Source organism: Paramisgurnus dabryanus, chromosome 1 (genome assembly GCF_030506205.2).
Source record: "Paramisgurnus dabryanus chromosome 1, PD_genome_1.1, whole genome shotgun sequence".
NCBI lineage: Eukaryota > Metazoa > Chordata > Actinopteri > Cypriniformes > Cobitidae > Paramisgurnus > Paramisgurnus dabryanus.
In genome coordinates this window covers 9,651,897-9,665,341 of record NC_133337.1, presented here as the reverse complement: position 1 = coordinate 9,665,341, position 13,445 = coordinate 9,651,897, and the positions used below count along the sequence as shown (strand labels likewise).

The 13,445-nt window shown below is 39.9% G+C and overlaps 2 protein-coding genes across 2 annotated transcripts; one reads left to right on the top strand and one right to left on the bottom strand.

Annotated features, from left to right (window-relative positions):
- The first annotated feature begins 847 nt into the window (after window positions 1–847).
- Window positions 848–2,502, top strand: mrps18a (mitochondrial ribosomal protein S18A). The gene is made up of 6 exons (XM_065265698.2): window positions 848–1,010; window positions 1,193–1,224; window positions 1,391–1,495; window positions 1,577–1,700; window positions 1,945–2,020; window positions 2,102–2,502. Exons 1-6 carry the CDS (start codon window positions 881–883, stop codon window positions 2,244–2,246), a joined length of 612 nt encoding a protein of 203 aa, XP_065121770.1. The 5' UTR covers window positions 848–880; the 3' UTR covers window positions 2,247–2,502.
- A 154-nt stretch (window positions 2,503–2,656) lies between these two features.
- Window positions 2,657–13,057, bottom strand: rsph9 (radial spoke head component 9). Its single transcript, XM_073811431.1, has 6 exons — window positions 12,872–13,057; window positions 6,552–6,742; window positions 6,075–6,243; window positions 5,253–5,382; window positions 4,772–4,918; window positions 2,657–2,878 (listed from the first exon to the last, which is right to left on the bottom strand). Exons 1-6 carry the CDS (start codon window positions 12,920–12,922, stop codon window positions 2,718–2,720), a joined length of 849 nt encoding a protein of 282 aa, XP_073667532.1. The 5' UTR covers window positions 12,923–13,057; the 3' UTR covers window positions 2,657–2,717.
- Between the last annotated feature and the right edge of the window lie 388 nt (window positions 13,058–13,445).

Sequence of the window (13,445 nt, the reverse complement as noted above, 5' to 3'; positions counted from 1 at the left end):
GGTCTCGGTCTTGACTCAGACTCGATTGAGCTGGTCTCGAATACAACACTGGTTTTCATTTATCATCATCTCTCTAGTGTAAATTTTTTTTCCTTGTTGGCTCCTAGCTTGATTCACAAATTCACCCAAAACACCATATTCATTTGATAACATCATTGAAGTCAATTTTCTGTGTACTTAACATTAAACATTTTAACAAACTCGACTTACTGTTTACACATCCTTTCAATTTGGTATAATTACCTTTTGACGGTTTTACCGCCGGTAATAAGCCGCCATAACTGTTGCTTGATGAATATCTCAGGTTATCTTGTGGAAATGTGATCATACTGCCACAACAAAAAGTTAATTAACATAAGTTATCTTATTGTAACAAGAAACCGTTAAAGTAAGGCTTTAGTTTATCGGCATTATTAAATTAAATTAAATTAATCACCCTGTGGCGCATTTGTTTACACCGACCGCCAGCTTTGGTCCGTTACTGCGATAGGGCAACAGCGGCGCCATATTGGGAAGGTCAATACTGTCCTAAACACAGAATTAAACGATGCAGTTGTGGGTTTGTTTGTTTTATTTATTTATTGTTTATAAGCACTATTTGTAATTGTAATGATTTATATTTTAAGTGGTTTAAAAAAACTTTTGTCTCTAGTTACACTTGTTATAAAGAATTGTGAACTCAAGCTTGTCAAGCAGTGATTTGGCTTATTTTTGGTCAATAATTGTATAAACTTATGTAATATAGTTGAAAGAACGTACAAACAGCTATACGTTCATTTGTTTGTTTAAATGGCAGTCTTGCCCTCCCTAATATGGCGCGCACACTTTGGCATATGATTTCTACTACGTCATCAAGCAGGAAGTGAAGGTCAGAGAAAGCATGGCGACGCGCAGTGTGTTGCAGTCCGTAAGGACAGCACTGAGCTCTTTTCAAAGCGATTTTATCCAAAGGGGTCTTTTTCAAAGGATAGCAGTTTGGGGAAATGCGCAAACACGTGGACTCAGACACGGTGAGTTTGTTGGTGTTTTAGCCTGTAGCTATAAGAGTTTTGCACAGCATCGTTCACTGTAACTGCCCTAAATGGTAGTAAGATATACTTATACTGTAAAATCATTACTGCTTTGTGGACAATTTCGTTCAAAACGTCTACATTAGAGAATATCATAAATTCCTATATGTTATGTTTTGCAGTGGTGGAGCAGAAGGAGGGCAAAACGACAGTTGTAAGTAACTATACTAGTGTTGTCTTTGGTATTAACAACTACAATACAATACGCTGCATTATTCTGCAGTCCTTGAGCAACTAATGAAAAGTAAACTACCAAGGAAACTTTCCATTTCTTATATGTGTGAGGCTATATTATTATATCTCTTTGATTATTTTAATAGATAGAAGGTGTTATAGAGCCTACATCGGAGGTACCACAGCCCCCCAATCCCACTGCTAAATGTCCCATTTATAGATGGAACCTTCAAAACAAATACAACTATACAGTAAGTGTCATGAATCATGTGATTGTGTATTGTAGTTCTGGAAGTCATGTAAAAAGCTTATCTTACTTTCATGTGACACAGGATGTGCTGCTGCTCAGCCAGTTCATTCGTTCAGATGGTGGGATGCTGCCGAGGCGAATTACGGGTCTTTGTGCTCATGAACACACCAAGGTTGCAATATGTGTGCAGATGGCCCATCGTGCAGGTGAGTTTTTGCCTGAATTAGCTTTTTTATTCACTTCATGTTAAGTAAACCTAATTTAGGATGCAGGTTTGCCCATTTTCTCAAGCTAAAAGTGTGACTTACTTCAACAAGTATTTTATTATTATTTTTAAATAACTATGTTACAAATATAAACAGATATTTAAGTCTTATCCTTGTTTTGAAATTCATATGAATAAATATAACAATGACAACTAAACCAATTCCTTTATCAATTACTTTCCAGGTCTTCTACCAGATCATAGACCACGCTTGCCTGAAGGCCACGTTCCAAAACCCAAGCCCAACCCCCCTCTTAACCGGTATGATATCTACTGTAGTTTGCCTTATATTGTTAGCTTACATGCATCCCACTAATCAAAGTATCTCACGGTCTCTTGCAGGTATCTGACACGTTACTCTGTGAAGTCTGTAAACCCTATCTACAAAAAAGGGCTGAAGTGGTGCAAGAAAAGAATGCCTGTAGGACATCCTGCTTTAAAAAACAACATTAGATACGGTCCGAAGCCACTTTACATAAAGCATTAATGAATAGAACTGTTTATTCAATCAAAACCCTGACACATGCTTCATGGAAGGGACAGAGAGGATTTATGGCACAAGATCTGAACTCTTATTGTTGCTAATGGTTACATGAATGATAATAGATCCAGAGTTGATGAAGATGTACATTCCTGTAATGTCCTAAGATGTGGTTACAGCGTGATTTTGGAGAAAGCTGACATTTATATTATTGTAAAGATGAATGTCTAAATAAAATAGCTGTGTTTACTTCATCAGCAGCTGTTTCTGCGTTTGCATGTGTTTGTTTCTCAGAAAAAGCAAGGTACGGTTTCATAATTGCCATGGGTGAAACACCATTACTTTGACTTTCCAAACACATTAACAAGTTTGTTTATGTTTACCTCAAAGACAATATAAGAAAAAAAATACAGTTACTGTCAGAGTAAATTGCATCTCCACGTCCAAAATACATCAATGTGCCAAGTCATTTGGCTGCTATAACATAAAGGGGAGATCGAGGTTCATAAGTCCATCACCCATGTAGATGTATCCGTGCTGAGGGGTCTGAGGAACGTGGAAGAAAGTGAGACCCTGCCACAATAAACTGCGCAATACACAAACAGTGCCTCCCCGCTCCGACTGCAGACTCCATGACCCTATGATGAGAACACACAGTAAGTGCAGTGCCTGAAAAAAGACTAGCATTATCCTATTCTGTATGATCAAAGGGAAAAATGGACAGAACGGATTTAGCATAAACTAAACCTGGATAATCAAGCGTTACACATAACCACAGACAGAAAGCAGACTCTTAAAGTGCTGAGTAAAATCTGGAAAAGAAAACTGTGTGACAGTGAGCTGGCTCTGCTATGGATGACTATTATCACAATAGTGTATAAAGAAGAGGCGTTATGGAGTCTGTCTGTCTGGGTGGCCCCTCAATCCATCCAGCTGCTGTTATTGGATAGCGACCAGTGCTGCGAAAGCCTAAAGTTCTGAAGTCCTGAAAACGAAATACTAACAATGTTCAAAATAAAACATTCAAATGTCAACAATAATGTCCATTGTCAAGACTCCTTGCATTATATCCAGTCAAAATATTTATCAAGCAGCGGTTCTATAGAAGTATCACGTAAACAGTTTAGAGAGATCATGCACGCTGAATTGCACTTTGAACTGCAGATTTTAAACATGTACATATACTCCCTAAGCACAACAGTTTTAAGTCACAGACTAAAGGTGGGATTGAAAAATTGGACAAGGTCAACTTTCATCTGCATTGACTGAAACATCCCCATCCATCCATTACAGTTTGACTGTAGAGTCATGAGGTTGTACAATATTTTCTTCCTTTCCAAGATCTTGTGAGATCTCTCCACTATTTCCCATTAAGGCCAAATTTATAGAAACCCAAGTGAAGTCGAGGGTGGAGAGCGGTAAATACCTTTCCCAGCCTTCCAAATGAACCCATCCACCTCTGCAGAGATGGTATTAGGTTTTGTCCACCTGATCGGTCAAGGGGATAAAGAGGAAAATGCTCACTGTCTGAGCCAAAATACCTGCTTTACTTTATCAAAGCATTTAGCTTCTAAAGACAAATCACATCAACTTGAGTACTGCCTGAGGTGAGTCACCATCCCTTGGAGAGAGAAATAACATCAGCTCATTTAATGAAACAGCTGAGATGTTTCTAACACACTGGAAATCTGGGCATGTCTCCAGCATGGTGACCATGTCATCGAACTATACAGAGAAACCGCAAGGCTTCATTTGCCGATATTCCCATGAGGAATATTCCACAGAATTCTGAGTTGAGGTGTCTAAAGACATGTTTTTTGATAAATGTAGGGTTAAACCTCTAGTAATCAGTATGTTAAACAACTCAGATTGCATGTGGTTAAAATTCCGACTCGGTCGAACCAGATATTCCACTAGGAACTTTACAGCTGCATCAATATAGCTGTCTATAGCTTGTGCAAGCAGCAGGCAAGCTTCATAAAGCATGTTTGATGAATGCCTTTCAACAAGCTTGTGATTTCGCAAAGAACACCAACGAATGGTTTTTGAATAACGTTTTTCTTCCTTGCTCCCAACTGAGCAACATGGCAGGACGGCGCACAAAGATGTATGAGAATCCAAACCAATTGTTGATGTGGAAACTGATTCTGCGCGAAAAGAAAACAAAAAAGCGAACAACGGAATCATAGTTTTGCAGAAGAACACCCCAGATGTCTACTTGGCTTTGGTTGGGCCTCGGGCAGCTGCCAAATCATATCTGTCATTTGCCCAGGGAAATCCAGCACACATGCAAACAGAAGGTTTTTTACACCCTCTTCATATTTCCCACCACTGCTGAGACTCTCTCTCAATGCAATTTGCATGTCAGCATTGATTTTTGGGTATGCTGCTGGTGTTAACAGGTGTTGTTCACCTTACGTTAAGTCTACGTTGGAGACGAGTGTTCTTGCTTGGATTAAAAAGCAATTTTGTGTGTAAAATTTGGCAAGAAAAAAATAATAGCACATGAAATTATACAAAATTAGAATTACCTTTAGGAATGTCTTCACTCAAAGGGTCTAGGAAGTCAACCGCCGGGTTTAGCTCCGCCATTTCCAAGATGGATTTTGTCTTTAGGTTAACCGGCTTGCGAAAGTGCAGATAGTTGCGCAGTTTTGCGGCTTCTGTGGGTCGTAGACCTGCGATCATGTTTGCAAAAGTTAAAACTGATCTCAGGAGTGAACATCCAGATTAAAGAAAACATGAACAGAACGGCTGATCCCAGATCAAAGTTCCTTTCAAACTGACTGATTAAACATCAATCTTTGGAGAATTATGAATGATGGGATCTTTTGTAATTGAGACTAAGATTTCAGGACACACATCTCAAATGATGCCATATGACCATTGCCATATGATGGGAACATAGTTTTAAATACACACAGCTGCAACTGATTTCCAGTGTATACACACATACACACACAGAAACACACACACTCATATGAACTGCCAAGAGTTTGGCTGTAAGCAAACCTCCAAAGCTTGGGTTTGTCTGCACTTTGCCGCTGGGAGTTTTAATAAATGCTCCTCGTGGCACTACAGATGCATCCTTATCTATGTTAAACACTGTCGTGGCCAACCTGCTTTCCTCATTTACTTTTACCTGTGGGAAAGACAGAAACCTGTTAAATGCGCCAATATAAACATGACATTCATCACTTTTAGTTATTCCATGCCCTCTCTTGTCTACCACCTGTTTAGACTTTATAAAGACAAAATATCTATTATGTCTTTGCATGTTATTGCAAAACAGACACACCCTAATCCTGTGATGCAGAAAAAAATATAGATAGATCATGCACTCTCAGAAAAAAGGGACAAAAGTTGTTGCTGGGACGCTACCTTTTAAAAAGGCTCTAATATGCACCATTTAGGTACAGCTATTTACTTTTGAGGTACCACCATGTACCCCAGAAAATTTAAAGTGAAAAAAGACAAAGCAAAAATTGTGAAATGTCTAATGTAACCAATTATTTAAGCTTTATAATATCACAATTACTATTGGTCTATCACAGTTTAAATGTTTCTTAATACAAATAGTGATATATATTTTAGGAAAGGGGTCCCTTCCTAAAGGTTCATCATATATGGGGGTCCCTGCCATCAAAAAGTTAACCAATGTCTACCTAAGCGGGATCACGATGCACCTTTTAGGTACAAAAGTGGACTTTTAAAGAAGGTACTGCCACAGTGAAACGTTTTGTACCTTCATATACCTTTTTCCAAAAATGACAGATGCTTATTACACCCTTTCTACATCCTATATACCATACGCACCCACCCCTTGTCTCTCACCGTGACCTCTTCCTCTTTAGTTTCATCTCCCTCTCCCTGGGTTTGTCTCTCGGTGTGCTCGTACTCATGGGACGGGTCACCTGTAAATCGCCCCTGTGCTGCAAATTCTGCATCTGCGATCATGGAGTCAGTGGCGGGGGGAAGCAGGTGCCAATCCATGCAGTTCAAACTATTAAATAAAAAAAATGATATAAAAAACATGCTTTTATGAATATAGCACTCTGATAAAAATCACCAAATATTGGAATATACAAGGGAAATGTTTTTAATAAAACAATAAATAAAGTCAATGCTTTTTAAATTATAATTATGATTTAATACTATATAATAGGTTATTTAATTCACATTTCTTTCTGTATATTTTATGATCTGTATGTGTTTTGAGTTTATGTACATGTTTAGCTAAAGACCATTACATTACAATACATTAAAGACAATCACAGTTAAACTTTAAAGAACAGGTATGTGATTTCTTACCTGTATAAAGTCTTTTTATGGTTCATTTCATCTTCTCCAATCCCTTGGGCAATGAAATAATCACCTTTTATGCCCAAAATCCTCCCCCAGAATAAAACACGGCTGAATTTGTAGTTCCTCTTTAGTATGACGAGAGAGGTTTGAAGTGCAGCTCTCTGCTCACTGCTCAAAGTCAAACCATTAATGCAGTTCTAAACGTAGGTTCGGGAGGAGCCTAAACATTCAGGCCTGTCAATCATCATCATCATGGGCGTATATAAGGCAGCCTTCAGGCCTTCCTGTCCAGCTGCTTTCTTTTCCGGATTTTGGCCCCGCCCGTTTCCGGAATCACGTCTACACAACGAGCTCCAGCTCCTACTAACTTGGGAAATATATTTTTAAATACCAATGCAGCAGCTTTTTTAGTACCCGCTCTCACTACCGCTGTAGTTGATGTCAGGGGCTGTGCTCAATATTTTTGCATTTCGGATGTTCTTTTACACGACAACCGCATGCTCGATTGCAAACGCTGTTTGTCAACGGCGACGTGACATCATGCGCTTCTGTTAATTCCGTCTACGCATGCGCGATCGACCCAAAACAACAATGGCGGCCCACAGGACTGTGTTGCACTTGTTTTCGCGTTTATTAATCCATTTTCCATCAAAGCTAACAATTATCGGAGCTTTATAATCCAGAGTTAATCGTAGTGAAACCTACCTTATTGTAAATTCAATCAAACTGCTCGTTTTTTCGTTCTTCTCGATAGTTTATATTTTTCTCACAGCTCTGTAGAAGAATTCGCTACACGCTCCCGCGTTCTTCCATCCAAGGCAACACCGCATTCCACTGGCCCCGCACGCATACATGATATGACAGTCTCCGCGGACGGGCAAGGATCCCACGCAATGGTCTACAACGAGCCTCCGCTTTCGCGCACACGAAGCCGAAAGTATACTAGGGACGTCCGCGTATGCGCGCCGTCCGCATGACGTCATTTTCGTCATCGAGAGGGTCCGCGGCCGCGTGCAGCCCAAAAGGCGAAAGGCATGACGCGCTAACTGATGCACTTTTCTTTGAACCGACAGCATCGAGCAATTGAGTTCAAAAAACCCAACACAAAGCTAAGGATAGAAAAAGTCGTCTGTCGGAACAACCCTATTGTTGTAACACAAAAACTTGACACATATAAGAACATGAACAAAATAACAATCTCATAAATATGTCTTTATTAAACTTTCATTTCATTTACGTTTTTACTTTTCAAGCAATGCAGAAATCGGATTGTAGTTATTTTCCTCATCCAGGGTACATTCTTTATAAATATAAGATAGCCTATCTCGTGTTTTAAATGGCACGTTTCTATACTTCATAGTAAAGACGCATATACATTAAATAGCATTGTATTGTATGGATCAATCAAAGAGATTTGTTGCAGGCTTGCCTGCTCACACGGGCTCGCCACGAGTCCGGTTAAGTATTATTTAAAGCTGATCTTTCTGTCGCTTCATCTCTACCGCAGTAGGGATCTCCGTTTCTCTCCGTTACAGAACCGCCGCTCGCACTATCACGGTAAGCTAGTCCACTTTCATCAACCTAATAAGCATATAATGTTTATTCGTTAAATATATTGCTTCTTCATTGCTTTAAATATTATTCATAATTGATTAGAACATCTCAAAAAAAACGCGGTTCGGTTGATGCTAATTAGTGCTTAATTAACAGGCGACCAAACCCCGGTCTCATTGCTATTCACAATTTGTCCAACAGCCAAACCACAGTGTTTATTAAAACATTTAAACACGCTTCGCAATTTGAAATCGTTCTTCGGTATTGTCTCTCATCGCCGCACCATTAAATTGATATCAGGTCATTAAATATCACGCCGCGGAGTTATGCCAATAAACTTTATAGACTTATGGACTAAAGAAGATTTGTCTGTATTAACTCACCTCGTAACCAACTGCAGGACTTCATCCCTAAACGCCGGTTTCTACTAGAAGCGCACATAATTCTTTACCATCGAATAATTTCCACCTGTCTCACCTAAAGTTCATTCCCTCAGCCGCAGCAGCAACCACAAACACCGCTCCCGCACTTGATTTCATTTTCAATCTCAAGGCCAACAGCAGTTATCTGATCAACCGCAATAGCGCCAGTTAAAATCCATTTCTCACTGCCGCAGCAGTGTTCCCGGACTCCGATCATTCACCAGCCCCAGTTAAACTTGATATTTCTCCACCTCAGTAATTTCGTCCTCTCACGATACTTTGTCAGAGAAAATTGTCAATTTTTTCTATTTGCAGTTGTGATCCCGGTTTCGTCCTATCACCCAGCTTTTAAATTAATTTTACCTCATTGTTTCAGCGATGAATTCAGCCACTTTCACAATAATTCGTCAGAGTAAATTTACAATTTTTCTTCCACAGTAGTGATCCAGCCTCCATCCTAACACCCAGCTTTAAATTTATTTTACTTCATTGCCGCAGCAATTATTTCGGCTGTTTCTCCCTTGATAATTGTCAGAGAAAATAACTTTTTTTTCCCACCACATCAGTGATCCAGGTTTTCTTCATCACACCCAGCTGATTAAATTATTTTTACTTCATTGCCGCAGCAATGATTTTGGCTGCTTTTACAATCATTTGTCAAAGATAATTTTTATATTTCTTTACCGCAGCAGTGACTCCTGTTTTCGTCCTCACTCCCAGTTTCTAAATTAATTTTACTTCATGGCCGCAGCATTTATTTATTTTTCGGCTGGTTTTTCACTATAATCTGGCACAAAATGTTCTAATTTTCTCTCCCGAAGAAGTGATTCCTGTTGGCGTCCTCAAACCCAGCTTTTAAATGAATTTTACTTCATTGCCGCAGCAATGATTTCGGCTGCTTCTTTCACGATTATTTGTCAGAGAACATTTTTATATTTCTCTACCGCAGCAATGATCCTCGTTTTCGTCTTCACACCCAGCTTTTAAATAAATTTTACTTCATTGCAGCAGCAATGATTTCGTCTGCTTTTTCACAATAATTTGTTAGAAAATGTTTAAATTTCTCTACCACAGCAGCGATTTCTGTTTTCGTCCTAGCACCCAACTTTTAAATAAATTTTACTTCATTGCCGCAGCAATGATTTCGGCTGCTTACTTCACTATAATTTGTCAGAATTTTTATTTCTCTTTACCGCAGCAGATCCTGGCCTTCGTCCTCACGGCCAGTTTTCAATAAGCTTTAATTTAAAAAATGTTAGGGGCGAGAGGGAACTTTCCCCTGTCGTCGACAGTCTTAAATATAGTTTATGAACTTCTAGCTCCGTTCTTGGATTTTTTGTTTTGTGTAGCTAAACTTTACTTTTGAGAATTGATCACAGATTAAAGATCAATTGTTCACAAAACGAGAGCACCTTACGTTTGCAATCTAGGGCACAGTCAAAGTTACAACAATGGCTGAGCCGCAGTATTCATGTATGTGGGTGCGTCTCCGTGTACCGGTCGATAGTCTGCAAACGAGCCGCTTGCTCTTGCGTTTGTAATAATTTTTTCATATGAGAGTGCTTCTACATTGCTGATAGCACACATACACGTCTATTTGATGTCTACGCTACATTTTCACCTGCAATATGTAATTTTTGATGATTAAATTGCACATCTGCAATACATGACTCGCCCTTCTCAAATTTCTCACTATACCCGCTGCAGAGATGTTGTGCGTGCGCGACGCGAATGCTCTGCTCGTGAAACTGATCAACGATTTTTCTATTGAATGCCAAATTCGGAAAGTTTGACTTTGGTTCATAAAAGCAAAGCGGCTGGCTGGCAGCAAGCCAATTTGGCGGCAGGCTGCCGTGAAATTTTATTCCAGGTTGTTATGAGATGTTTACTCACCCAAATTTTTTTTTTTTTCCCCAGAGCTCCAGATCCTTATCATGCTTTTTCAGTCGTACCCGTGCTGTCTAGGTGTCCAGAGGTGTCATTTCAAACGCATCCCTGATAGCACACGTACATCTCGAAGATGTCTATTTGATGTCTGTGTTTACATCTGCAAGTCACATTATTTAGATTGTTTGCTCATCTGCAATACGTCTCTGGGACGTTTCCTAAAAGATGTCATAGACATATTAAAGATGTTTTTGATTTATAATGTATGTAAAGTGCTCATGTAAAGCAGCTCTTTCTAAGACCTTTATAAGATGTTTTAACACACCAAATGTATTCCACTTCTCCAGATCTTTATCAGACATCTTACAGTCGTACCCGTGCTATCTGGGATTAAAGGGTGCCGTGCTAGCTGCAAAGCTAAGTGGATCACGTCTTTGGACTTTGATCTCACGTATTATAACAATCGAGAAACACTGCTTTTTTCCCATAAACTGACCGGCCGCAGATGCATATTCTATAACGTCCATATATTTTTTTGTACATATTCACGCTTTTTCAATTTATGCATCGCCTCGCAGAGCCATCTGCAAGGCGATGTAACAAAAAATGTCAGTCTTCCGTTCCAGTTTTAATTTTATTCTTATTCTTTATTCTTTATTCTTATTTGTTGACACTTATATCAAAGAGAAACCCTGGGACCACTAGCTTTTTTATCTGCCCAGTCCCACCCGCAGCAAAGGTAAGCTGCATGCTCCCACAAGGTTCGAGTTGGGTCCCGCTGGTCCCACCGGATACCAACCTCTTAACACAGTTCTCTAAAGTAAGCAGACGAGCCCACAAAATAGTCACAAGATGTTCTTATTTTGCGTTTTTCCTCCTATAGAAATTTATCCTAAATAATATAGTCCGTTGCTCCAAAAAACGTGTTCACGATTGTTTCCAATGTTCGTGTGTTTTTTGCGCAGTTATTTGTCAACAAAAATCTAATGAACATGTTGGCTAATTATCAACCACAATCAGCCTCTAACAACCTTTCGCTCGATACGCATTGATTTCAGCAGCGATTTTGTCCCGCTCATACTACCACAGTATTGATCCCAGCCGATCGCGCTCTTATTTAACAGTTGCCGCAACCTTTTTTCTCACTGCCTTAGTAGTGATCTTATCCCGCTCGCTCCGAAGCCCCAGACAGCGCATTTCCTACTCCCGCAGGAGTTATTATTTGTTTATTTGACAGGGACTATACAAGCAAACACAGTTACAATACATAGCCTGTAACTGATGCGTAGCATATAGTGTCTATAGCTAGAGCTAAAATAAGCCCAAATTTTGCACATTTTTTCCGCATAACTTTGCTCACTGCCGCAGCAGTGATTTCATAACGCTCGCACTCCCGCAGTAGTGATTCAGCCTTGCTCCCCTTTGAGCCCCAGTCTGTTCGCTTCCCAGTAACTCCCGCAGGAGTCTAAAGCCAAACATTTTGCACAGCTTTTTCTGTATAACTTTGCTCACAGCCACAGCAGTGATTTCATAACGCTCGCACTACCGCAGTAGTGATTCAGCCTTGCTCCCGCAGGAGCCCCAGTCCGTGCGCTTCCCAGTAACTCCCGCAGGAGTCTTAAGCCAAAATTTCGCACAGCTTCGTTTGTATAACTTTGCTCACTGCCGCAGCAGTGATTTCATAACGCTTGCACTACCACAGTAGTGATTCAGCCTTGCTCCCGCAGGAGCCCCAGGCCGCACGCTTCCCATTGACTCCCGCAGGAGTCTTAAGCTGAAACTTTGCACATCTTTTTCTGTACAATTCTTTCACTGCCGCAGCAGTGATTTCATCTTCGCTCTTACTACCGCAGTAGTAATTCAGTAAGAGGAAGAAGAAATGGTTTGATGATATTCTACCCATTTTTTGGGGGGGAGAGAGAGGATAAATCTTACAGACCTTAATTACTCGCAGGCTCCTGCTCAACTTGCTGTCCATCAAACACTCTTTTGGGGGTTGAACTTGTGGCTCGAGCCCCAGCCTCAGGTTCGCTCTCTCTGAAGGTTCAGAGCTCAGGTACAGAGCTCCCTTCGAGGACAGCAAGCCAAGTTTGTTTACCATTAATCATTAAGACCTGAATGCGCAGGCGAACTAGTGAAATGCAGTTCTAAACGTAGGTTCGGGAGGAGCCTAAACATTCAGGCCTGTCAATCATCATCATCATGGGCGTATATAAGGCAGCCTTCAGGCCTTCCTGTCCAGCTGCTTTCTTTTCCGACATCCCTCCTCCTCCCCATCTCCTCCTTCACTCTCTCCTTCTTCCTCTTTGCAGTTCAGTTGCAGGGGGTTGAACTTGTGGCTCGAGCCCCAGCCTCAGGTTCGCTCTCTCTGAAGGTTCAGAGCTCAGGTACAGAGCTCCCTTCGAGGACAGCAAGCCAAGTTTGTTTACCATTAATCATTAAGACCTGAATGCGCAGGCGAACTAGTGAACCAGCTGCTAAATCCACAAAATAATGCAAAGCATCAGAATCCATTTCTTATCAATCTATATTTTCAAAAGAAATACCATATGAATCTATATATAGCCTAATAAAACTGTCAGAAGCTTAGTGTTTATGTTGTGAGTTAACTAAAGCTAGCGAGCTCATTTGCCTGCGGTTGCTAGTGTAAACAAAAGCCCTAGTCAGCTGTTGCCATAGCAACGTGTAGCGAACTACAGAACTCCACGATCTCAAACTTTTGAATCTGTCTGTGTTTACAATAATACTATAATATACATAATTATAATAATACATAATAAATTGTGTATGTTTACTATCGCAAATACATTGTATGGAAAACTGTATATGCATAATTTATAAATAGCATGTGATTACCTACAGACAATTATTTTCACAGTTAGTATCAATAAAGTACATATTTTGTGAAATAATAAAAGCATGTATTCTTTGTATTTTCTTATTTTATTTATTTATTTATTACTATGCTATTTACTGTGAAGCTGATTTGCAGCAATTCAAAACTCTGAAAAGTTATAGAAATAAAGTTTAATTAAAC

Coding starts and splice junctions, on each gene's coding strand:
- mrps18a (XM_065265698.2), top strand. CDS start 881: ATGGCGACGCGCAGTGTGTTGCAGTCCGTAAGGACAGCACTGAGCTCT. Junction 1,011..1,192: donor AACACGTGGACTCAGACACG/GTGAGTTTGTTG, acceptor TATGTTTTGCAG/TGGTGGAGCAGAAGGAGGGC. Junction 1,225..1,390: donor AGGAGGGCAAAACGACAGTT/GTAAGTAACTAT, acceptor TTATTTTAATAG/ATAGAAGGTGTTATAGAGCC.
- rsph9 (XM_073811431.1), bottom strand. CDS start 12,922: ATGGATTCTGATGCTTTGCATTATTTTGTGGATTTAGCAGCTGGTTCA. Junction 5,383..6,074: donor CTAAAGAGGAAGAGGTCACG/GTGAGAGACAAG, acceptor TCTTTCCCACAG/GTAAAAGTAAATGAGGAAAG. Junction 4,919..5,252: donor GACAAACCCAAGCTTTGGAG/GTTTGCTTACAG, acceptor ACATGATCGCAG/GTCTACGACCCACAGAAGCC.